The sequence below is a fragment of the Rana temporaria genome, chromosome 2 (genome assembly GCF_905171775.1).
Source record: "Rana temporaria chromosome 2, aRanTem1.1, whole genome shotgun sequence".
In the NCBI taxonomy this organism is placed as follows: domain Eukaryota; kingdom Metazoa; phylum Chordata; class Amphibia; order Anura; family Ranidae; genus Rana; species Rana temporaria.
Genome location: NC_053490.1, coordinates 460,364,436 through 460,389,270, shown reverse-complemented (window position 1 = coordinate 460,389,270; position 24,835 = coordinate 460,364,436). Strand labels below are relative to the sequence as shown.

Genomic DNA, 24,835 nt, shown 5'->3' with positions numbered 1-24,835 from the left:
GAGAAACAAGACACAAGGTTGAATTAGCAAAGCCTTTCCCAGGCAAACATTTCAAAGCAGATTGTGCTGTTCAAGCTTATTTGAAGAAGCACAACGAAACAGGCAACATTGACAGTCACAGACGCAGCGGCCGTCCATGGAAACCTAAAGTGATATTAAAACGTCCTTTTTTTTTTTTCCTCTTCTTGGGTCCCTTTCTGGCACTCCTGTCCCCCCCTCCTGCCGAGTGCCCCCAGAGCACGCAGCTTACAATGAGGGCACATGGATTTGGGACAGCCTACATCCAAAGAAGATCTGTGGTTAGTTTTCCAATTTGGCTGTTCCCCACTCCAAGATGTTTGGAACAACCTACCTGCCAAGTTCTTTCAAAAACTGTTCAAGTGTACCTAGAAGAACTGATTCAAATGGCGCTCACAACAATAAATATAAAGCATGTCACAAACAACAATCAGGGCGAGATACTCATGAGTCCCCGTAAAGACGTCTTTTTGGACATAACGCATGTAGGGCGGAGATATTGCAATGACATCATCGGCATGCCAGGGTGTCTGATCAACATTTGTGACATGCTTTATACTGTTGTCCTTGATGTTAGTACCTGCCTAATTTAAAAGAAAGGTATTTTATATGGTATTGCACTATGGGCAATTCTTCTTTTCAAGACATGTACAATAGTTTGTCTATGTGGATACATCCATCCAGTTTTGGGGTTTCTCTGTTTATGTTTTGAGGGTTAGCGTTACACTTTTCAATTTTACCTTACTGCTGTAAAACAATAAGACTACCAATTGACTGATTATTGGATTAGATGTCAACAGAACAAAAAATAAATAAAGTATTATAAGCTTTATGTACATGGCAGGTTTCCATAGGACAGGAATTAAAATATGTAGATTACAAATATTAAATACTACAAATGTTAAAATTACAAAATGTCCCTATAATGGATAAATATTATAATATATTGAATTTCATTAAACGTTTACCCCCACATTTCCTCTTTCTCATACACTTAAAATCACACGTACAGATTTATGTAAGGAACTTTTTCTCCAGTATAGTCATCCTGAGTTTAGAGGAGGTGCAGGGACCCGGAAAAGATTCCAGAGAAAGTAGCACACAGGAGAGGAAGCCTGGTAAAGATATATAGATGTGGAATTCTCAAACAAGACACGTCAGCCTATAGACAATAATTTCTATTGAGATGTATGAATGTGCTCCTAAAATAGCCACATCCGGACTTAACAAAACCCTTTGCATTCATTTTTACTCTTATTGAGCCAACTTTAAAAATAGATGCTGGACAGTGTCCAAGGCACGCATGGCTTAACAGCTACAGAAAGGATCAGTTATTCCAACAGTCATTTGGACGGCATTCAAGTTAGCGTAAGATGTAGAGTGCTCCCTGCTCTGTTTACTAATCACTCTCATTTATTGGTGAAACGTTACCTGTAAAATCTAATTGCTTCTCCAAATCTTTACTTGAGAGCTTCAAAGGGCTGGAAGCAGAGAGTCGCTGTGAGAAAAGAAGAGTTATATTAGTTAACTGTATTTAATAAAAGTAGTGCGCTTCCCGGGTTCAAAACAAGTCACTTTTCCAATCCCCCCCTCCACACCCAGTACCAGCATCATCGCGTCCACACTTATGTGGCATGCACATTATCCTGCAACTTGAGAAGTTCTGAACGCCACCCCTTGGGCCCTCTTATGCACCCCCCCCACAACTCAGTCCCACACCGACCCTCCCTCCCCCATATCACTCTTGCATAAAGGTATGATAAAGTTTAATGCGGCAGACTTATGCCAAACTTTATTGTTGCATTTGTTCGGTCTGCTTACCCATTAAATTGTGTTAAGGTGCAACATTGTATGGGCTCCAAGACACACTTTTTGAAATACGCTTGTTTGGCTTAGTTGCTCAACTTGTTTGATACTTCTGCATTATACTGTATGTAATGGTCAAGGTGATCTACGATCTGTTGGTTTTGACTGATGTGCATTTGATTATTGCATAGTCTTGCCTTTATGATTGTAATACTCAAACCCTAATAAAAATTTGTGAAATAAAAACATAAATACATTTTTAAAAAAAAAGTACGCTCTTTCTATGCAGAGATTCTAATTTAATACATAACCCTAAACTGAATAAATCTTCCTCAGACAGCAAAAAAAAAAAAGTAATGCCCTGTAGTGGAAAAGTGGAGGTGCTGGCAATTGCAACCAAGTAGATTTCAAATTCAAATCAGAACAAGGAAAATTAAAACCTTAAAATGACATTAAACACACTTTTTTTTTTACAATAAGTGCAATGTGTCTAAATATAACTAGAATGTATCTTCTGTTTCTCTCTCTCGCTCATCATTTCATCTCTCAAATGCAAGCTTTTCTCTACTATTTTTAGACTTCATGTTCTAAGGTGACTACTTTTGTTCTCCTTGCCCCCTTGTGTATGTGAATGTAGCCACCCCTTCCTACTCTCCCCCGAGATGGACCACACTTCTATGTGCAGACACATTCAGATCTATGAGAATTGTAATACACATAGAGCAGAACATGTGACTAGAAATAGCAGGACTGCCATCTCTACACCAATAGCGGTGAGATACATCAGTGGAGGATAGAGAGCATGCACACAGGACACACAAAAAAAGAAGCCTAAAAATAACAGTAAGCAACTTTTAAACCATTAAACTGGTAACCATCAAGTAAAGTTGAATCTACTTTACACGGTCCAATTGGCATTAGCAATAATGTGACTATAAGGTTACCCAACAACTATAAGCATGCCCTACAGCGCTCCAATTGTAGCTCACATGACCCAAAACCAGCATGTTAGGGCAAATGACCTGCAGCAGGCCTGCACTGTATGGAAATCAACAGGGTCTGTAGTGATGTCTGCAGTTAAGTGCACTGCCACTGCAAATTCAAGGTCATGTGACCAGAGCACCACTAGACTTTCTTTTTACAGATGATACTATACACTGCAAGCATAGGTACATGCTTTATTACATTTTCTAATGCTCTCCCTTAATAATGACTTTTTGATTGAGTTAACCCAGCTTTACATTTCCTTAAACACTTTTGTTCGTCCTTGTAGTGGAACTCCAGCCAAAAGTGTCTTCTGGACAGGATATGGTGGGAAATCCTGCTTATGCCGACACAGAAAGCAATAAAAAACAGTCAGCGGCCTCAAGGAAATTATAAATGTAGAATGGCTGGCCAGTGTTGGCACCACTGACTTTCTGAAAATGTATACCTGACTGGGCCAATAAGAGAGAGCATGTTGCCTTTTGACTGAAGCTAAAATAATGACCAATAATCATAGAGAATTTCAAAACTGCTAAACCTCTTTTGACACTTTAAATGCTGGTTACTGCTTGTTTGATAAGTAGTGATGTTGCCCAAAGCAACAAATTGTTTGTTTTCTTCTAGCTAAACACAAAATGATGATTGAACAATGGTGATACAGCACTTTGTGCTGTGCTACGAGTCATTACAACACATTGCACACCAACAGACAACGGTAATGTGCGATACTGGTGTGAATGGACCATGAGTCTTTGTCTAACATGGTGCCGATAGGTATTGGTTTCTACCACTGCATATGTCATTGGGTACCTGGCAAAAGTTCTAACTGCTCTTTAAAGAATAGGTACTTTTTAAACATTTAGGTTACCTATTTACTGTACAGATTAAGGTTAACATTTAGGCTGTTAAGCAACTTAATTTGGCAATTCATATCCTTGGAGAAGTTGAAGAAACATTTTGTACAACATTCAATAAAAACCTCAACACTATGGGCCAGATCCACAAAAGAGATACGACGGAGTAACTGCTGTTACTCCATCGTATCCCTTGTCCTAACTTTGGAACTGATCCACAGAAGCAGTTTTCCAAAGTTAGGCAGAAGATCCGGCATGTGTAATTGAATTACACTGCCGAATCTTAGGATGCAGTACCGCATCCGCCGCTGGGGGCATTTCGAGTCGAAATGCCGCTTCTAGTATGCAAATTAGCACTTAAGGCGATCCACAAAGCTTTCCAGCTTCGTTTTTTCGCCGTAAGTTTTAGTTTGCAAGTGTAAAACTAGGGCTGGTGTTACAAAGTGTAAACTAGTAACACCATGTAAAAGCCCATTCCAGCGACGGCATTTGGTATGCATTCCCGAGGGAGAACTCCACGGCAATTTGTAAAAACAAAACCGGCATGGGTTCCCCCCAGGAGCATACCAGGCCCTTAGGTCTGGTATGGGTTGTAAGGAGACCCCCCTACGCCGAAAAATTGACGTAGGGGGTCCCCCTACAATCCATACCAGACCCGTATCCAAAGCACGCTACCCGGCCGGTCAGGAAAGGAGTGGGGACGAGCGAGCGCCCCCCCCCCCTCCTGAGCCGTGCCAGGCCGCATGCCCTCAACATGGGGGGGGTTGGGTGCTCTGGGGCAGGGGGGCGCACTGCGGGCCCCCCCACCCCAGAGCACCCTGTCCCCATGTTGATGAGGACAGGACCTCTTCCCGACAACCCTTGCCGTTGGTTGTCGGGGTCTGCGGGCGGAGGCTTATCGGAATCTGGGAGTCCCCTCAAATAAGGGGGCCCCCAGATACCGGCCCCCCACCCTAAGTGAATGGATATGGGGTACATCGTACCCCTACCCATTCACCTGGAGGCAAAAAGTAAAAGTTAGTAAACACACAACACAAGGGTTTTTAAAATAATTTATTATTCTGCTCCGGAGGCCCCCCCTGTCTTCTTTATTAGCTCTATTACCAGGGGGGGCTTCTTCTTCCACTCTCCGGGGGTCTAGTTCCACTCTCCGGGGGTCTTCTTCCACTCTCCGGGGGGGGTTTCTTCTTCCGCTCTCCGGGGGGGGCTTCTCCGCTCTCCGGGGGTCTTCTTCTATCTTCGCCGCTCTCCGCTGTTGACTCGGCGAACCCCGGTTCTTCTGCAGATGTCCGGTGCCTTCTTCTTCAGCGCTGGCTGCCTGCTATCTTTGTGTGTTAGCTCAATTAGTAACAGGCAGCCAGCGCGGTCTTCTGTGACGTCAGGTTCTTCTTCTCCCCTCTTCCGATGTGGACTCGTCGCCTCTTGTCACTGTAATGATGGAAGCGCGCCTTGCATCCCATTTATATAGGCATCACCTTCCCATCATGCTCCGGCAGGTACCCACATGGTGGGTGCACGTGGGTAGGCACCCACCACGTGGGTACCTGCCGGAGCATGATGGGACGGTGATGCCTATATAAATGGGATGCAAGGCGCGCTTCCATCATTACAGTGACAAGAGGCGACGAGTCAACATCGGAAGAGGGGAGAAGAACAGAAGAGAAGAACCTGACGTCACAGAAGACTGCGCTGGCTGCCTGTTACTAATTGAGCTAACACACAAAGATAGCAGGCAGCCAGCGCTGAAGAAGAAGGCACCGGACATCTGCAGAAGAACCGGGGTTCGCAGAGTCAACAGCGGAGAGCGCCGAAGATAGAAGAAGACCCCTGGAGAGCGGAGAAGCCCCCCCCGGAGAGCGGAAGAAGAAACCCCCCCCGGAGAGTGGAAGAAGACCCCCGGAGAGTGGAAGAAGAAGCCCCCCCTGGTAATAGAGCTAATAAAGAAGACAGGGGGGCCTCCGGAGCAGAATAATAAATTATTTTAAAAACCCTTGTGTTGTGTGTTTACTAACTTTTACTTTTTGCCTCCAGGTGAATGGGTAGGGGTACGATGTACCCCATATCCATTCACTTAGGTTGGGGGGCCGGTATCTGGGGGCCCCCTTATTTGAGGGGACTCCCAGATTCCGATAAGCCCCCGCCCGCAGACCCCGACAACCAACGGCAAGGGTTGTCGGGAAGAGGTCCTGTCCTCATCAACATGGGGACAGGGTGCTCTGGGGTGGGGGGGCCCGCAGTGCGCCCCCCTGCCCCAGAGCACCCAACCCCCCCATGTTGAGGGCATGCGGCCTGGCACGGCTCAGGAGGGGGGGGGCGCTCGCTCGTCCCCACTCCTTTCCTGACCAGCCGGGTAGCGTGCTTTGGATACGGGTCTGGTATGGATTGTAGGGGGACCCCCTACGTCGATTTTTCGGCGTAGGGGGGTCTCCTTACAACCCATACCAGACCTAAGGGCCTGGTATGCTCCTGGGGGGTGAACCCATGCCGGTTTTTTCTTTGAAAATTGGCATGGAGTTCTCCCTCAGGAATGCATGCCGAGCGACGCTGTCATTTTTTTTTTTTTTTCCCGACGCAACTTTTTTAAGCCGGCGCGATCCACAAAACTCGGCGTAACGTAACTTCGCGCATGCGCAGTACGGCCGGCGCGGGAGCGTGCCTCATTTAAATGGGACTCGCCCCATTTGAATAGGAACGCCTTGCGCCGGCGGAATTTTAGTTACACGGCCTGAAATTTCTAGATAAGTGCTTTGTGGATCGGGCACTTAGGTAGAAATTTTAAGGCAGTGTAACTTAAATGGGATTTTTTAAGTTACGCCAGGTTTTTGTGGATCTGGCCCTATATTTCTAATCACCTGGTGTCTTTTTCATACATTTCTGTACATACATACACAAGTGTCGATAAGATCTTGACACTAGGAGCATGTTCCCTGAGTCTCCTTCCAAGTTCCCCGGGGTTAAGCAAGATCAAACAAAGTAAGGCAATCTCACTGACAGAGTGGTTCCTCTGTTGTATTCAGGCAGAGCCAGCCAGAGGGATATCCAGCCCAATACTGCCTTCATAGTTTGAACACTACATTGCTCAGAAGACCCGGAAACCAGGACAAAGCAGACTGCAGCTTTTGTAAAGTAAATAAACAATTTAGCTCCAATTGACCACCAATGGAATGAGGGCAGTAGACCTGAACCCTGCACATTCTGACCACTATATATGTCATGTTATACACTATTTTTTTTTAATGATCCCTTGACCTTTCTTCTCATAATATTCAACACCCCCTGCTAGCTATTTGTAGGTCCTCCTGTAGATTTACCCTGTGCCTTCCTAATGTCGTAACTCCATACCTTATAAAAATAAATTTGTATATTTGGTTTATGACTTGTCCCCCTGGTCAAGTTAAATTTGTTGAAGTGTACCTTTTGATTTAATAAATAAATAAATAAATATAAAAAAATAAAAAAACATTATTTGCCCTAACTTTTATGCGTAAGATTGGCATTTTTGACATTGTAATAAAGAGTGTTTTGTAGGAACAAGGACTATGGAACAAGGACTATGGGATATATGTGAAGTGTATACAGAAAAGTAGGCTTTGATTGTCTATAAACAAACTTTTCTTTAAGTGACTCCATCTGTTAGGAATAATTTGGCCATGCCCACAATTTGCCATGGCATGCTACATGAGACGCAAAATTTCCCCCAACATAACGCCCCAGGTCTTTCCCAATCCTAGCAACGCCCGTGGACAATCATATCTTACAACCAAACCTTTGACTATATTTTAAAATGTATTTATACACCTTTTAACTTTCCCCATAGATATGAAATTGATAGGGCTTATTAGCTATTTTAAACGCTATTTCTCTCACTTGCGTGTGTGTAATGTCCATCAAATCACTGTGATACCAAACATGTGATTTAGTTGTTGGGAAACACAGGTTTTATTATGAAGGAAGAACTAGGCTGTCAATAAGCACCGGCAACGCAAACACCAACAAAGTGCCAGTGGTGTAAAGGTGGGAGGGGCAAGAAAGTGATGTCAGTGCATGGCAGGAGCAAACTGGAAAGCAGGAGAAGGATCACTATGGACTTCCATAGCAAAAGTCAATGTTGCAGGAATTTTGGGAGTGGAGATTTCAAAGAAGTTTGTAATAAGAGAGCTCCATCTATATCAGCACATTACATGCAGATGCCTCTGTGTATCAATTCCTTTTTGGGAATGTAAAAGGTCATTATAAATGAAGCTAACCAACCAAATCATAGTTGGAATAAACCGTTCTCCATTCAGTTTTGCATAGTCTTCAAATCTCTCTCCTGCAAGGCAGGAATCTGTCAGCTAGGCATCCAAAACATGACATCACCACTCTTAATTCCCAACAGAAGGCTCACTCAATGGCTGGATTTCATCCATAGACTCTCACTTTATTATGTCTCTGCTACATAATTGGATGTGGAGATCCCCAGGTCAATTACTTTAACTTTTCGAGTTCGGGGATGTTCAGAACAGACAACCCTAAGTGCTGGTTTGAACTTACAGGGTCTTATGGAAAAGAGTTTTATTGTTTATACAAATGTTTATCCAAACCCATTGTGAGCTTTGGGAATTAAAAGATTAAAGCTCTGAGTGATACAGAGCACAGCTCCTCATACTAACATTTCTGTACCTGACCCCCCTGTATTGATTACATGTGTCCTGCATATTACAGGGTAAAGCCGGGTACACCCGCTGGGTTGCACAAAAAAATAACCTGACAGCTCCGGTCTAAGCCACTGTACTAACCATGCAAAGTTTGTTCAGTGATCTCCCCTGCAGAACTGTTGTGTTCCGACAAGTGGCGGTCCCCCCACCAGAACTTTCCGATTAGTGTTCTCTCCGCTAAGAGCACTGATTAGGAGTCGATGCCCTGCTGATTTTCCAGCATGCATGTCTGACAGAAGGCGGCCGAATGACCAGCTTCTGTCAGACAGACCGACATACACACGGGCCGAATGTCAGCCAGCTTTTTTTGGAACTGGCTGTTGCCTCGCAACATTTGGCCCATGTGTATGGGGCTTTAGTTAAAGGCAGCCCATAGATGATTTGATTTCCTTTCTGGCCACCATGGGTGGAAGGAATGAAAATCGCTTGATTTCTCCATCAACACATTCAGTGTTAATGAGGACATGCCTCCCGCAGTGCTATTGTGTTCTGCTGGTGGGGGAGCCTTCCCGGCTGGCAGAAAACAATGCCAAAAATCCAACAGGCTGGTTGTACCCAAGTCGATTGATGAACATGGGTACAATCAGCCTACCCATAGATGGATCTAAATTCCGTCGGTCCCTGCCGAACCAGCCTGGTTTCAATCTATCAATGGCCAGCTAAAGCGCAACTCCAGCTTACTTTTCTTAGCATTGAATAGAGTGGGTAGAGTTTAAATCTGGCAGGTTTCTACTTCTATCTGTTACCCCATTGTGGAGATTTCCTGTCCTTCTAACACTGAAGCCTCGTACACACGACCAAGAATCTCATCAGGAAAAACCCGTTGTTTTCCCTGACGAGATTCTTGGCAAGAAACTCTTGCCGCCAGAGTGTACAGACTTTCCTTTTTAAAAGAACCGCAGTGCTCTTGAAAGGAAAGAACACAGTGACGTCATCGCGTACGACGAGCATGCGCTCGTCAAATTCGATGCCGTCGCCGCCATCTTGCTTCATCCTACCTATGCCGTGGAAGCTACCGCTTCTCGTCGGGAAACAGGCCGACAAGAATCTCGACGAGAAAAAAAAAAAAGAGAGCAGGTTCTCTTTTTTTTTTCTCGTCGAGATTCTGGCCAGATTTCCAGACGGGAAACCTGAATGCCTCGTACACACGAACGGGAATCTCGGCAAGAAGCAGTTTTCTTGCTGGTTTTTGCCGAGAAACCTGGTCGTGTGTACGAGGCCTCAGACAAGAAATCTGAGGAGCGATTGTCAAAGGACAAGAAGGCACAAACCGCAAAAAGAAAAAATATTGCGGGAAGTTTTATCCCCTCACTCTACCAAAAATAAATCTCTTGGAGAGATTTCTCTTCCCTTTATGTACTGACTGGAAGTAAGAGGAAATCTAAATTAAGTTTCTAACCCTTACCCACTCTATTCAAAACTAGATAAAACCTTTTTTCTGAATTCAGTATTTATTTCCCAGGCATACATGTCTTGCTTCCTGTATTGTAGCAGTGCAGGAGTCACAGGAATCGGACAGACCGGAGTATGGAGAAGTACCCCTACTCCTTTGGTGTGGGTTTGCAGTGTAACAATTGTGCTTTTTCATTTTAGTAAAAATTAGGAACAGAGTGGCTTTGACTGAGAACCATATACCCTCTGGGTAACTTATGCACCTGATGTTAACCACAACAGCCACTCCACAAGGATGTTAATTGTACAGACTTAAAGCGGGAGTTCACCCAATGATGTTTTTTTTTAATCTTTTCCCCTTAGATGGATGCTCGTTTTGTCTAGGGGAATCGGCTAGTTGTTTTAAAATATGAGCTGTACTTACCATTTTCGAGATGCATCTTCTCCGTCGCTTCCGGGTATGGGTCTTCGGGAGCGGGCGTTCCTTCTTGATTGACAGTCTTCCGAGAGGCTTCCGACGGTCGCATCCATCGCGTCACTAGTAGCCGAAAGAAGCCAAACGTCGGTGCGGCTCTATACTGCACCTGCGCACCGACGTTCGGCTTCTTTCGGAAAATCGTGACGCGATGGATGCGACCGTCAGAAGCCTCTCGGAAGACTGTCAACCAAAATAGGAACGCCCAGTCCCGCAGCCCATACCCGGAAGTGGCGGAGAGGATGCATCTCGTAAACGGTAAGTACTGCTCATATTTTAAAACAACTAGCCGATTCCCCTAAACAAAACGAGCATGAAGCTAAGGGAAAAAAGTGTTATGTGCGGGTGAACCCCCGCTTTAAAGATAGCCACTAGAAGAGCTAACAAAACTGTATCTAAAACCTGATCTCATCATACGGCACAGTAATCCATGAAGGGACATGTGATTGTGTAAAAAAGTAATGAAAGGTGGGTTTACTTTAAAGTGGATGTAAACTAATTCTTTTTTTATTTTATTTTTTTGCTGTCACAATGTAGTGTATAAGAGTTCCTATCATCTGTGCCCAGTCTTACCACAAAGAGTTAATCCAGGTCTGAGCAATCCTCTTTTCTTTTTTCAGTGAGATAAACGGAAAACTTTTGTCCATTCTTCCCCCTTGCTGTGAATGACAGGTTATTTACATACCTCATGCACTAGCCTGAGACAGGCATTATTTTTTATTTCCTACCCCCATTCTTTTTCTGAAGTCATGTGGTTACTTTTCTGGATTTTGACTGGATGTTGGTGATCATAGCAGAATTTAGTGTAAGGAATACATAAGAGAAAATGCATGTTGACAAGGGGAGTGTAGAGGAGGACGGGGAGTCTACTGACATCACGACTCCAACCACCGAGCTCCAGACAAAAGGCCCACCCACAGAATCTGCAGTTTTTCAGTTCTTATAACAGACAGAGGGGAGACAGGTAAGGATACATGCAGGAGGCACGTATATCCTTATAGATTAGGGATATACGTGCCTTTCTAAACTACTATGGCAGTAGTTTAGAAGGGAGGAGAGTGGGTTTACATCCACTTTAAGCATATGGTTGAATAAACATTTTAAAAAACTTAGAGCATTTAAAAAACTGTTCCAGTGTAGTAACCCACTGGTTACACAAAACAGAGGTTGGTGCATAGACTTTCTGCAAAGAGCTGTGGCGTTAATTAGTAATAAATACTTCAGCTTGTACTTTCATGTATACCTGCATTGGCAATACAGCAAGAGCCGGAGTTGTCCTCACTGGTATCCCACTCAGAGGACTGCGAGGGGTGGACTGAGTAGGAACGTTGGGACCCGCACCACCTGTAAAGAGAATTCAAATAACATATTTTTTGCTAAATCTGATCTCTAAAAACACAATAAACCAGTTCTGTCCATTTTCCACTCCTCAATAATGCATTGCAGTGAGATACATGAGAAACAGATTTGGACATATAGGATAGTCTAATAATATTTTTGTGTTAGAGCTAATTTTTTTGAAAAAAAAAAAAAACAGTAAAGCAACTGTGTATTACAAGACTGGGACCATGGGACACCAAAAAAAATGCTGTTCCACATACACATGGCACAGAGACTCTAAGGCCCCTTTCATACGATCGGTCCACCTGTCCATTTCAGGCAAATCTGAGCGGGCCACCCATTGACATCTATGGACAGGTGGATATCAGCCGAGATGTGTCCGCTGACAACTGCCTGCCATCCGATCCAACAAGATCCGCTCAAAATTGATACATTCGCCATTCATCCAAATCGAATGAAAACAGACACGCTGTCAGTTTTCATCCGATCTCCCCATAGAGAACAGCAGGGCTCTGCACAGTGAGCAGGGACGGTCTTGTCATCCGCTGGCTCAGCAGAGATCAACAGAGCGATCTCCCCGCTGAGCTAGCAGAGTTTGGCAAAACGGATCCGCTCTATGTGAAACGGGCCTTAGGGGATGATTTACTCAGACTGGAGCAGACAGAATCTGGAGCAGCTGTGCATGGCAACCAGATTCTAACGTCAGCTTGTTCCATTAACCACTTGACCTCTGGAAGATTTTCCCCACCTCATGACCAGGCCATTTTTGTGATACGGCACTGAGTTACTTTAACTGACAATTGCATGGTCATGCAACACTACCTAAATTAAATTTATGTCCTTTTTTCCCCCACAAATTGAGCTTACTTTTGGTGGTATTCAATTACCTAATTGTTTTACTTTGTGCTATAAAACATATCCAATACATTTTAAAAAAAATCTAAAATTTCTTCATCAATCTAGACCAACATGTATTCTGCTACATTTTTATTTATTTTTTAAATCACAACAAACATATATTGATTGGTTTTTGCAAAAGATATAGTGTGTACAAACTATGGTATATTATTATTTATTACTAGTAATGGCAGCGTTCATCGACTTAGCGGGACTGCGATATTGCGGCTGACATTCTGACACTGGCAACCAGTGACACCAACACAGTGATCAGTGCTAGAAATATGTTACTGTCACCGTACTAATGACACTGGCTGGGAAGGGGTTAACATCGGGGCGATCAAAGGGTTAACCGTGTACCTATAAAGTGTTTTACTAATCTGTGGGAGGTGCTGTTACTAGGGGAAGACATGGATCCTAGGTCCTTGCTTTGCAGAGACGCAAGATCCATGCCTTCCCTCATGTCAGAGAGGCAGATGTTTTCCTGGCTGATGATCAGTGGGTGCCGGTGGATATCGAGTTCACAGTACCCACCGATTGGCTCTTGATGTGTGTAATCACAGCGGGAGCAAGCCCCCGGTGGCCCCCTATCCGGAACGGCAGGAACACATATATATATGTGATCCTGTGCACAACTGTCGCCCTGTAGCAGTAAAACTGCTATAGGGCAGTCCTGCTCCAGTCACTGATGACAGGAAACTGACTGCATGGTGTGAACTAGAGCCAACTAGAGTGCTAGAGGAAAAAGTGTGACCCATAGACTAATTACTTCAATGAAAGCTATTTGGGGACAGTAGTTTGGAGTACAATTATTGAAATTAGTCTGAAGGTGTGATGTAGAGCTACTCCAATTGATAAAAGACACTCAAACATTTTAAGATTGCTGTTCATATGAAGCATCAGCTGATATGAACCATGCCTTGCAAAAAAAGAGCTTTCTATGGAAACAGAGTATGATCAAGAGTAGTTGAACTGCATAAGGCTGGACAGGGATACAAAGTGTTTTGGCAGCCATCAGTTAACATTTAGACAAATTGTCTAAATAAATGGAGACAGTTTAGTACTGTGCCTACTCTTCCTAGAAGTGGGCACCCAGCCAAGATGACTTCCAAGGCACAAAGCAGAATCCTAAATGAAGTAAAGAATAACCCACAAGTACCCACAACACTGGAACTGACAAATATCCTTATTCATGAGTCTACATATACTGAAGTCTTTGAACAGGCCAGATTAATGCCAGAATATCATGTAAAAAGCTACTGCTCTCCAAAAAATCATTGATGTGTCTGAAGATTGCCGAACAGTACCTTGGTAAACTGCAATGCTACTGGTAAAATGTTATGTGGACTGGTAAAACAGTTGACATGTTCAGGGATTAGTGAGTGAGAAACTTATATAGCGCAACACATGCAAACTGAATCGCCTCTGGGCGCTGTATCCATTCCGCGAGTGAAACCACTTTGACCTCAGAAGAGGTGGGTTTTAATCCTTCTCCTGAAGGCCAAGTGTTCCAGCTCCAATCGAGTGGTGGTTGGAAGAGCATTCCACAGTCAAGGTCCCTGGACTGCAAACCTTCGATCTCCTTTGGACTTGTATCTGGCTTTGGGTATCTGGACAAGGTTTTGATTGGTGGATCGTAGAATACGATTGGGGTTGTGGGCTTTTATTTTTTCGCATTGATATTGGGGGGCATTTCCATGAATGCACTTATGCATTAGGCATAAAGTGATTCTCTCTTTTACTGGCAGCCAATGAAGGGATCTCAGCGAAGGTGAGATTGATTCCCATGGTTTTTTGCCGGTCACTAATCGGGCGGCCGTATTTTGAACGACTTGCAGCCGAGCGATTTGGTATTTGGGGAGTCCGAGATAGAGGGAATTTGGATAGTCCAGTCTGGAATTGATAATTGTTCCTACCACGACTGCAACGTCTTCTTTCGGAAAAAAGGGCGTGAGTCTACGTAGTAGGCGCAGCAGATGGTGCGATCCGCTGACTACGGACCCTATTTGTGCATCCATTGTCATGAAGGTGTCAAAAATGACTCAGAGACTTTTGACTTTGGTGCTAGGGGCGATAGTTTTTCCCAGAATGGGCGGGGGTGTCCATGTTGTTGCGGGATGATTTTTCCAGTTGGCATGAAACAGGAGAAGTTCTGTTTTTGAACCGTTGAGTTTAAGATAACTCTTTGTCATCCAGTTTTCTATTAAAGAAAGGCATTTCTCTAGTCTTGTTGCATTTGCGAACATACTATTGTGCATCATCTGCATAAGAGTGGTAACGTAACTTCTGGTTACTGATGATTTCAAAAAGAGGGCGGAGATAAATATTGAACAGAACCGGCGATAAAGGGGATCCCTGAGGGACTCCACATGATACCGTCCGTTTGGTGTGTTGAGGGGCGAGGCAAAGTAGTATGGCGCAAAAAGGACACAGCTTACCAAAATCAAATCATCCTCGTGGTTAAGTATGGTGGAGATAACATCTCGATTTGGGCTTGCTTCGCTGCCTCAGGGCCTGGAGTACTTGTTGCCATCAAGGGAAAAATGAATTCTCAAGTTTACCAAAATAACCTATAGTATATCAGGGTGGCTGTCCATCAGCTGAAACTTAGTGGAAGTTGGGTTATGCAGCTGGACAATGATCCTAAACATCAAAGCAAATCCACTACAGGCTGGCTTCAGAAAAATAAAATTAGCTTTTTGCAGCTTTTTGCAGTGGCCAAGTCAGAGTCCAGAACTAAACCCCATAGAAATGCTGAGGAAAGACCTCAAGAGAGCCATTCACACCAGGCATCTTACAAATGTCTGAGCTGAAGTAGTTCTGTAAAAAGGAATTGGGCAAAAATTCCTCCTGAACATTGTGCAGGTCTGATCCAGAGCTACCAAAAGCTCTTGCTTGAAATCACTGCTGCTAAAGGAAGTGGTTTGACCAGCTATTAACGCGAGCACTGTGAAAGTTTAATAGGTTTATATAATAGAGACATGGGAAATTAGAACAGCCTAATATTATTGTGTCTGTCAATTGTTAGATGAGGATCAGATCAAATTGCTGCAGAAAAACAGTGAATCCCAGGGGGTTCCCATATTTTTTCTTGGCACTGTAAATAGATCCAAGACAGTCAACAGAACCCATAATGACAACACATTTTGGACTGTGCACCCACCATTCCACTCAATGCAGCTGTCTCATATCTAAGCTTAGGATAACAAAAACAAAAAAAACATTTGTCACTTTAGAATTTCTGCAAATCTGCCACAACTACCCAAGCTCAAACAGGAGGAAAGAAGTTTATTTCCAAGGCAATTGTTCGCAGTGTTTTCTACGGTTTGCAAATATTGAAACACTTTCTAAGGGAAGTTAAGTGATTTGTGCATTAGACAACTCTTACCTTGGGGACCCGTGTCAAACGATTTGATTAAAGATTTCACTGTAGCTGAAAGGTCGCTAGAAGAGTTTGATACTTGGTTGATCCCAATTCCCTGCCATCGGATTGAATCATCCCCATCTACTGGATTATCTTCAAGCAATACCTTCCTGTGAAATGACAGACTTGGTCAAAAACAAAACATGCATACATTCAAGTATAACTAAAGGCTAAATTTGTTATTTTTTCAGATTTGGATAGAGTGGTGAAGGGAAAGAACCACTGTCAGGATTTTATTGTTGTCTGTCCTTCCGTTGGGGAAATTTACTCCCTCTAATTGTCCCGACCATGACTGTCCCTGGGAATAAAGGGGAAGATAATCACAAAATTTGTAGTTGTCACTTGAACAGGAATAGAAGGGAATCTTCCAATGGGGACACTTGTTCCTGTGATAATGGTCTCTCAACAAAAATGTATTTATTAGTAAACATACTGATACAGAAGTTTAGACCCCCAAAGTGACAAAATTGGAATATGTACGTGCTAGATGAACTGAGAGACCATCTTGCCCCCATGGTTTTCTCTAAAAAGTTATCAAATTATATAAAAATGGAAGCAAGACAACAATTTTAAAAAGGGAATTGAAGAACTAAGAGTGTGAGTGCTTTATAGGGATGAGTGAATGTTAGAAAAACATGAGTATGCAAACCCAGGACAGTCATGGGTGGGTTTCTCTGCGTCTTTAATCTGAAAGCTCATGAATTTGACAAAAGGTAGATATCGGTCTGTCTAACTTGCCTCGCTGGTCTCTATTGCTGTTCCATATATGACTTCTGAAACATCCAATTTACATGCTGATACAAAATGGGTGGTTGAGAAACGAATGATGCACAGTAAAAAGCACCCATATGCATAAAAATATAGATTACATTAAGAAAGATCAAGCAGAACACACGCAATCCTATGAGAGTAGTTAGATTGTAAACCATGAAGCTAGAATGAAACAGTAGAACCACGGGCTAATGTCTGAAAAAGGAAACAAACAATACAGTTATGGTTTAAAAGGCAATTTTAATGAGCAATGATGATTAGCTAAGTGCAGCAACGCACAGCAATCAGATTTCACTTTGTCGGGTGGGATATTGTGCAAGCGTGTAACAAAGCCTTACATTTAGTCCACACACGGTCCAGTGCTTATTACAAGTTTAAGGTGTCTAGTGTTAATTGGGAATTCAGACAAATTGGATTTCCACCTTAAAGTGGAACTTCCGCTTATCTGATTCCCCCCCCTCTGGTGCCACAATTGGCACATTTCAGGGGAAGAGGAGGGACAGGATATTTGTCTTTGACAGGTATCCTTTCCCACTTTCAGGAGCCTCAGCCACGGCTGGGGCTCCCTCCTCCCCCGGGCCAGTAGGAGAGATGAGCGGGCCTTGCGCATGCGCAGTAGAGTTCCCGGCGTGAAGCAGAAAAGCTACACTGCTGGGAACCCTTATCCGCAATGGCAGTGGCAGCACCCGACAGCTGATGCAAACATCAGCTGCTGGTGCCGACATCGCTGGACTCCAGGACAGGTAAGTGTCCTATTATTAAAAGCCAGAAGCTGCAGTATGTGTAGCTGCTGGCTTTTAAGTTATTTTTTTGGGCGGAACACCGATTTAACCATTTAAGGACCACTCACTGTATATATATGTCATTTTTTTAAAGATGGATATCTCGTTAACGGCAGCAGTTGCTGCCACAACCGAGATATCCATCTTTTCAGTGAGCGGTCCTTTCAACAATAACCGTGGTCTCCGTGGCGGATTCGCCGCGACATCACCGTTATCGGCGGCAGTAGAGGCCCCCCCCCTCCCGCCGCTCTCCCGGGTCCTCTCTCCTGCTGAGGGCAAGATGGCCCCCTCCCATCCCCATAGCATAGCAGGGCGGAAGCGACGTCAAAACATCACTTCCGCCCATGCTTCTTAAAGCAATATTTTCTTGTTGTCATTTTTTCAAATGCATTTTAGTCTAAATATGAGGTCTTTTTGACCCCAGATCTCATATTTAGGAGGACCTGTCATGCTTTTTTCTATTACAAGGGATGTTTACATTCCTTGTAATAGGAATAAAAGTGATCCATTTTTTTTTTTTTAGTGTAAAAATTTCTAAAATAAATAAAAATAAATAAGAAAACAAAACAATTTTTAAAGTGCCCCGTCCCGACGAGCTCGCACGCAGAAGCACGCAGAAGCAGAAGCGAACGCATACTGTGGTCAGTACTTGCGGGGAGGACCAGAGAAAGCCGACGAGGGACCCCAGAAGACGTGGATCGGGGCCACTCTATGCAAAACGAACTTCATCTATACGTCAGCAGAGAACAGATATTGTTCATGTCCAAAGTACTGTAAGCTATTAACTAGCAGCTTTTTAGCAGTGGGGGCAGAATAGGTCAGGGTGAGGCTACAACACGGGAACCAATGACTAGCATGGAAATACAACATGTGATATTTTTGTAGCTTTCCATTAGTCAAATTTAAACATTAAGCAATTGAGTGAGCAAGATAGCTATAAAAAAAAAAAAGCCTCATAAAAATGGAAATTGATGTATATGGAAACATCAAACGTCACAAGAAAATGTCTTGTTTTCCATTTGCAAGCATCGCCCATGTGACGAGAGAATAGTAAATTAGAATCAGAGGAGAAAGTCTTTGGAGAATTGAGACTATTTCCTGTCCGTCATTTGTCTGCATGGAAAATAATACGGCCAACTATATGGAGCTTTCAGTGACTAATTAGAGCAAAGTGTTACTGAAATACTCCACTACAATATCAAAACATTTCCACTAGTAAAATCTGAAAAAAATGCTTGTGTTATTGAATATTACTGTACAAAATCGGACAGGTCCCAGTTGGGTAAACAACCCAATAGAAATATGCAGTAAAATAAACAGTATCTCACAAAAGTACACCCCTCACATTTTTGTAAATATTTTAATATATCTTGTCATGCGACAATACAGAAGAAATTACACTTTGTTATACAAGCTGTACACTCACTACTTTACATTGTAGCAGTTTACATTTGCTGTCCCCTAAAAATAACTCAATACACAGCCATTAATTTCCAAACCTCAGGCAACAAAAGTGAGTACACCCCTAGAGTGAAAATGTTCAAATTGCCCCAAAGTGTCAATATGTGTGGCCATCATTCTTTTCCAGCACTGCCTTAACCCTCTTGGGCATGGAGTTCACCAGAGCTTCACACGACTGGAGTCCTCTTCCACTCCTCCATGACAACATCACGGAGCTGGTGGATGTTAGAGACCTTGCGCCCCCTTCGACTTCCGGTAGAGGATGCCCCACAGATACTCAATAGGGTTTAGGTCTGGAGACATGCTTGGCCAGTCCATCACCTTTACCCTCAGCTTCTTTAGCAAGGCAGTGGTTGTCTTGGACGTGCAACCAGGTGAGGAGTACAAAGACAAGCGTGTCTTGGCTACAGTCAAGCATGGTGGTGGGAGTGTCGTGGTCTGGGGCTGCATGAGTGCTGCCAGCACTGGGAAGCTACAGTTCATTGAGGGAACTAAGAATGCCAATGTGTACTGTAACATACTGAAGTACAGCATGATCCCCCCTCTCTTCGAAGACTGGGCTTCAGGGCAGTATACCAACATAACAACCCAAACACATCTCCAAGATGACCACAGTCTTGCTAAAGAAGCTGAGGGTAAAGTTGATGGACTGGCCAAGCATGTCTTGAGACCTAAACCGTATTGAGCATCTGTGGGGCATCCTCTACCGGAAGTGGAGGAGAGCAAGGTCATTAACATCCACCAGCTCCATGATGTTGTCATGGAGGAGTGGAAGCGGACTCCAGTGGCAATCTGTTAGGACCACAGATTACAGGGTGCCTTGGCGGCTCTGTGGCTCACGCATGCGTTTGCAAATGCGTGCGGACAAAACCCCTGTTTTTAACGCATACTGTTAGACAGGTTAATTGATTCTTCTGCAGGCTGGTCGGTAAGGAGGCTTGGTTTTTTCCTGGGCATTCCCCAGGTTTTGTTATCTGCTTTAGCCTTCCAATGCCACTTGCTGCGATTGCCAGCTATACATGGGGGTGGTGGACACGTTTATGTTTCACCTGTGGTGCTTATATTGGTCCAGCAGTGCACCAACACCTTTGCAGCCATTGTGCTATACGCTGGGTGTTTGGTGTGCTCCTGTACCTTTAAGGAGGGGTGGCTCCAGTCCACCTGCCCTTATCTATCCATTAGAATGCATGTGCCTCCACTGTGGGGATGCTCATTGTTTAGTGTTAGGACCACAGATTACAGGGTGCCTTGGCGCGGCTCTGTGGCTCACGCATGCATTTGCAAATGCATGCGGACAAAACCCCTGTTTTTAACGCATACTGTTAGACAGGTTAATGGGTTGTTCTGCAGGCTGGTCGGTAAGGAGGCTTGGTTTTTCCCTGGGCATTCCCCAGGTTTTGTTGTTATTGGCAACCTGTGAAGCTCTGGTGAACCCCATGCCCAAGTGGGTTAAGGCAGTGCTGGAAAAGAATGATGGCTACACAAAATATTGACACTTCGGGCCCAATTTGGCCACATTTCATTTAGGGGTGTACTCACTTTTTTTTTGTTGCCTGCGGTTTAGACATTAATGGCTGTGTGTCGAGTTATCTTGTGGGGGCAGAAAATTGACACTGTTATACAAGTTGTACACTCACTACTTTACATTGTAGCAAAGTATAATTTCTTCAGTGTTGTCACGTGAAAAGATATAATAATGTTGACTGCGAAGGTTGCAACCTTATTGATCGCTGTACACGTGTAATGTATTACATGCATAACTGTATAAAAACAAAAAATTCTAAATAAAACTGTTATTGAAGAAAAAAAAAAAAGATATAATAAAGTATTTACAAAAATGTGAGGGGTGTACTCATTTTTGTCAGATACTGTATACTGATACTGTATACAGATACTGTATACTGCAACACTTAAAACATTGTCATGCTATATTTGTCCGACACATTTTTCATTGAGGCACAGCCCATGTGGCATTTGAATGCCTCAATGGCTCAAAGTAGAACCAGTTATACAAAAGATTTTTACAAAATTAAAAAGACCAGAACAGTCTCCCACAGCATTTCCTCTCCAGTCAACTCCCTCCCCTCCTCTGAACCCAGGCCATACCCAGGGGCTACCACCAGAGTAATAAAAGACAAAGAACCTATGTTGTCATCATACCAGATAGATGTTTGGGGTGGGGGAGTGTTACAGTTCTGTTCCCTGTTGGTCTTCTCAGCTTTTGAAATATTATGTGGACCAAGATCACCCATCTGGACTCAATAATGCTCACAGAGGTACATTATTGTAGAGGAGATGACCCTCAGGGATTATACTGTCTCTAGTTATGGTATGAAAACAAGCCAGCCCTGTTTAATGTCTACAGAAGACCAAACTACTGTTTAAGTGTCTACCAAATATTATACCATAATAAACTGTATGCTGTATCTTTAAGAACAGTATCTTTATTGCCCACTGTAAAAAAAATGAACAAACGCATAAATAATAGCTAGTAACTGTCCACCAATATGAAAAGTATAAATGCACCCTACTGAACCATCAGTGTAAAGGGCATTTGTTTCAATGTTCAATAATTAACGGTAAGTGTTGAGGCCCGTACACACGATCTAACTTTATGGCCATAATTGTCTGATGGACGCGTCATGTCGGATAATCCGACCGTATGTATGCTCCATCAGACAATTGTTGGCTGAATTAACGACAACAAAAGTTGGCTGTTCATGCTTACCAATTGTCAGGCAATAAATCTGTTACGTCAGTTTATCCGAACGTGTGTACACAAGTCTGTCCAACTAAAATCCAAAGTACAAACTCGCATTCTCTGAACTAATGCTAAACATCAGACAACAATAGCAGAAGTTGCCCAAAGGGTGGCGGTAAAGAGCTAAAAAAACATGTGGTTTGGTGAAGGTTGGCTGAAAATGTTGGGCCGTGTGTATGCATACCAAGTTCACGGCCAACGCCCTTTGGACCAAAATCCACAGAAAAGTTGCATGAAAGCCCGATCGTGTGCTTAAGGCCTCAAAGGATTTCCAATCCATAAAACTTTCACTGAGTATATGTACAATGTGCATGCCTAGTTACAGGCACAGTTGAACCTCGGATTACGAGCATAATCCGTTCCAGGAGTATGCTGGTAATCCAAAGTACTCGTATATCAAACTGAGTTTTCCCATTGAAGTCAATGAAAAAGAAAATTATTTTTTTCGCATTGACTTAAATGGGATGCAATACCGAATGTCGCCAGAGGTGTGGGTGCCAGAGAGCGAAAATGGGCCAAAAGGCCAAAGGACACTTTGGCTTGGCTTCTGCGCCCCCGTACCTCAGGTCAAATGAGGTACAGCAGGACAATGTTTGGCTCCTGCGCCCCCGTACCTCAGGCCTATTTTCAGCTCTGCTCAGCTCATGCGCCCCCACACCTCAGGCCAAATGAGGTACTGCAGGCCTATTTAGCTTGAATTCTGCTCATCTTGCGAGTCAACACTTGCGAACTAAGTCAGAATAAAAAAAAAAAAAAGTTGCTTGCAAATGAAAACGCTCTCAAACCATGTTACTCCTAAACCGAGGTTCCACTTTATAGGTAAGAAATCAATTCTCTTCCATAAAAGGTTCTCCATGGCACACTAAAGTTACACATTTCTTCTAGGATAAAAGCAATTGCAAAACTACGATATAAAGCCTATTTGGACCCTTAAAATTCTATGCTTTTGACAGTGCACCAACAACAACTGCACCAAGAGACCAATGGTTTTCAGTAAGGGGAAATTTTTCCAATAGGAACTTCCCCTTCCCCTCATTATCTAAACTTTTATCATCAAAAAGTAAAATGGCCTTAGCCAGAATTCCACTTTAATTTATTAGAAAGCATTCACATTATTGAAGGACTGTGGAAAAGTCATTTGAACACCAACCTCAGAGATATGCCCTGTTTAGCACAAAGTTTCTCACCCTGTGTACTCCTGGAGGCGTGGGCGACATTTAGCACTTGTTAAAGCATTTTAAGACCCCTGTAGAAAAATGTTGCTGCTTCCACAGCAACCTTCCTCTGTGGCATCAGGCAGTGCCAATTTAGACATTAGTATTATTAATTGTAACAAAATATGCCTAAATATATTAGAGTATAGTAGAGGTATCCGCATAGTCATTGTATTATTATGGATAAGTATTGTGGACAGAGGATCCCAGAGAAGAGCACAAAAGAAACAATGCAACCCCACAGTGTAGTGTTAAAAACAAATGTCAATTTATTGAAAAATAGAAATGCATTTACAAAGGCTTGGCATGAAGGCGACTTGGGAGTCAGAAATTGTCGGGGGGGGGGGGGGGGCATTTAGAAAACCACCAGCCAGTGGCCAAGGCTTGATTTTCTCTGGCTGCCACACTGACATTTCTGGCTCCCAAGTCACCTTAATGCCTAGGTTTAGTTGCCTCAAAAAAAATTCTAGTAGGGCCCTTCTCAATCCCTGGGCTCTGTAGCAGCTGTGTTGCCTACTATGACTATGGTTACTCTCCATTTAATAAAATAGCATAGATTTTCAGAAAATAATAATTTTCAAATAAAGGGATTAATTGGAAAACCTTCATACACAGTTGGGGGCATTATTAACAAAGGCACACGTATCAGTCAACTTGTGATAATTTAACATATAGTGGGGTTACTTGGAAAATAAATCAAATACCTACAATGGGTTGAGAAACAATATGCTACTGTGTTTGCTGTATGACTGTGAAAGCAGAATCACTTCTGTACTCAGAGGGGGATACTGTAGACTTAAATAAATATTTCCATCCAGGTTGATCAAATTTATACAAGACTTGTGTGCAAAAGGCTACCAGATAGATTCATTATCTATAGCTAGGGTTGTCCCGATACCACTTTAAGACCGAGTACAAGTACCGATACTTTTTTTTTAATGTCATGTGTCAGTATTTTTTTTTATTTTACAATTTAAATTTTTCATTTAATTATTTTTATTATTTATTGCTATATTTTTTTTCCTTAGCCCTGTTGGGGGGCTTTGGTGAGATATCAAGGGTCTTAACAGACCTCTGACATCTCCCCTTTGAGACAGAGAAAGGGACTAAGGATACAGATTCCCCAGTCCCTTTCTCAGCTGCACTGAAAATGAATGGACAGGGGACAGAGGCTCCTATCCATTCATAAACTGAAGCATCGTGAACACAGGTGATCACTTACTCTGTTCATTCGGAAAAGGTAGGAGCCGGGTTTAGCGGCTCCTACCGCCGCTCTCCATCCTGACAGAGGGGGCGAAGGAGGACATGGAGGATGACACAGAGCACGGAGGGAGAAAGCAGCAGCACGGAGGGGGGACACAGCGCATGGAGGGGGAGAGCAGAACGGAGGACGACAGCAGCAGTTGCACGGAGGGGGAGAGCAGAACAGAGAAGGACAGCAGGAGCACGGAGGGGGGGACACAGAGCGTGGAGAGCAGAACGGAGGAAGATAGCAGCAGCACGAAGGGGGGACACGGAGCATGGAGGGGAAGAGCAGAACGGATGGGGGAACTGGAGGAGGATACAGGGAAAGTCAGGTATCAGGTGAAGTATCGGAGCAATTTCCCTGAGTACAAGTACTCCGGGAAATGCTTGGTATCGGTCCCGATACTAGTATCGGGACAACCCTATCTAGAACATATTAACACTTCTAACAAAACAGCACAATCACTAGGAACAGATAAATAAACATAACACAGAATGGTCCATTATAACCACCAGGGCTCACTTTTATTACATAAAGGTATAGATGCAAAGAATGGTAGCAGGTTTTTCTGATGCAAAAACTCATAGCACCCATTTTTCCTATTCCTCTATGTACATGGAATCAAGCCTTTGGAAAACATACAAGAGGTTTACGAATATTTGCACATCTTCTAAAAACATGTTTAGAACAAACATTGCTCCATTTGTTTTGT

General features: G+C 43.4%; 1 protein-coding gene across 4 annotated transcripts in view; it reads right to left on the bottom strand.

The window, feature by feature from the left end:
• Window positions 1–24,835, bottom strand: part of SPECC1 (sperm antigen with calponin homology and coiled-coil domains 1) — a 502,835-nt gene that overhangs the window by 116,971 nt on the left and 361,029 nt on the right. For all 4 annotated transcript variants that reach the window (XM_040338598.1, XM_040338595.1, XM_040338594.1 and 1 more), the window contains 3 exons: window positions 15,853–15,998; window positions 11,470–11,570; window positions 1,450–1,516 (listed from right to left, as the gene is read on the bottom strand). In XM_040338598.1, coding sequence (XP_040194532.1) covers window positions 1,450–1,516; window positions 11,470–11,570; window positions 15,853–15,998 — 314 coding nt within the window. The remainder of the gene's footprint in view (window positions 1–1,449; window positions 1,517–11,469; window positions 11,571–15,852; window positions 15,999–24,835) is intronic.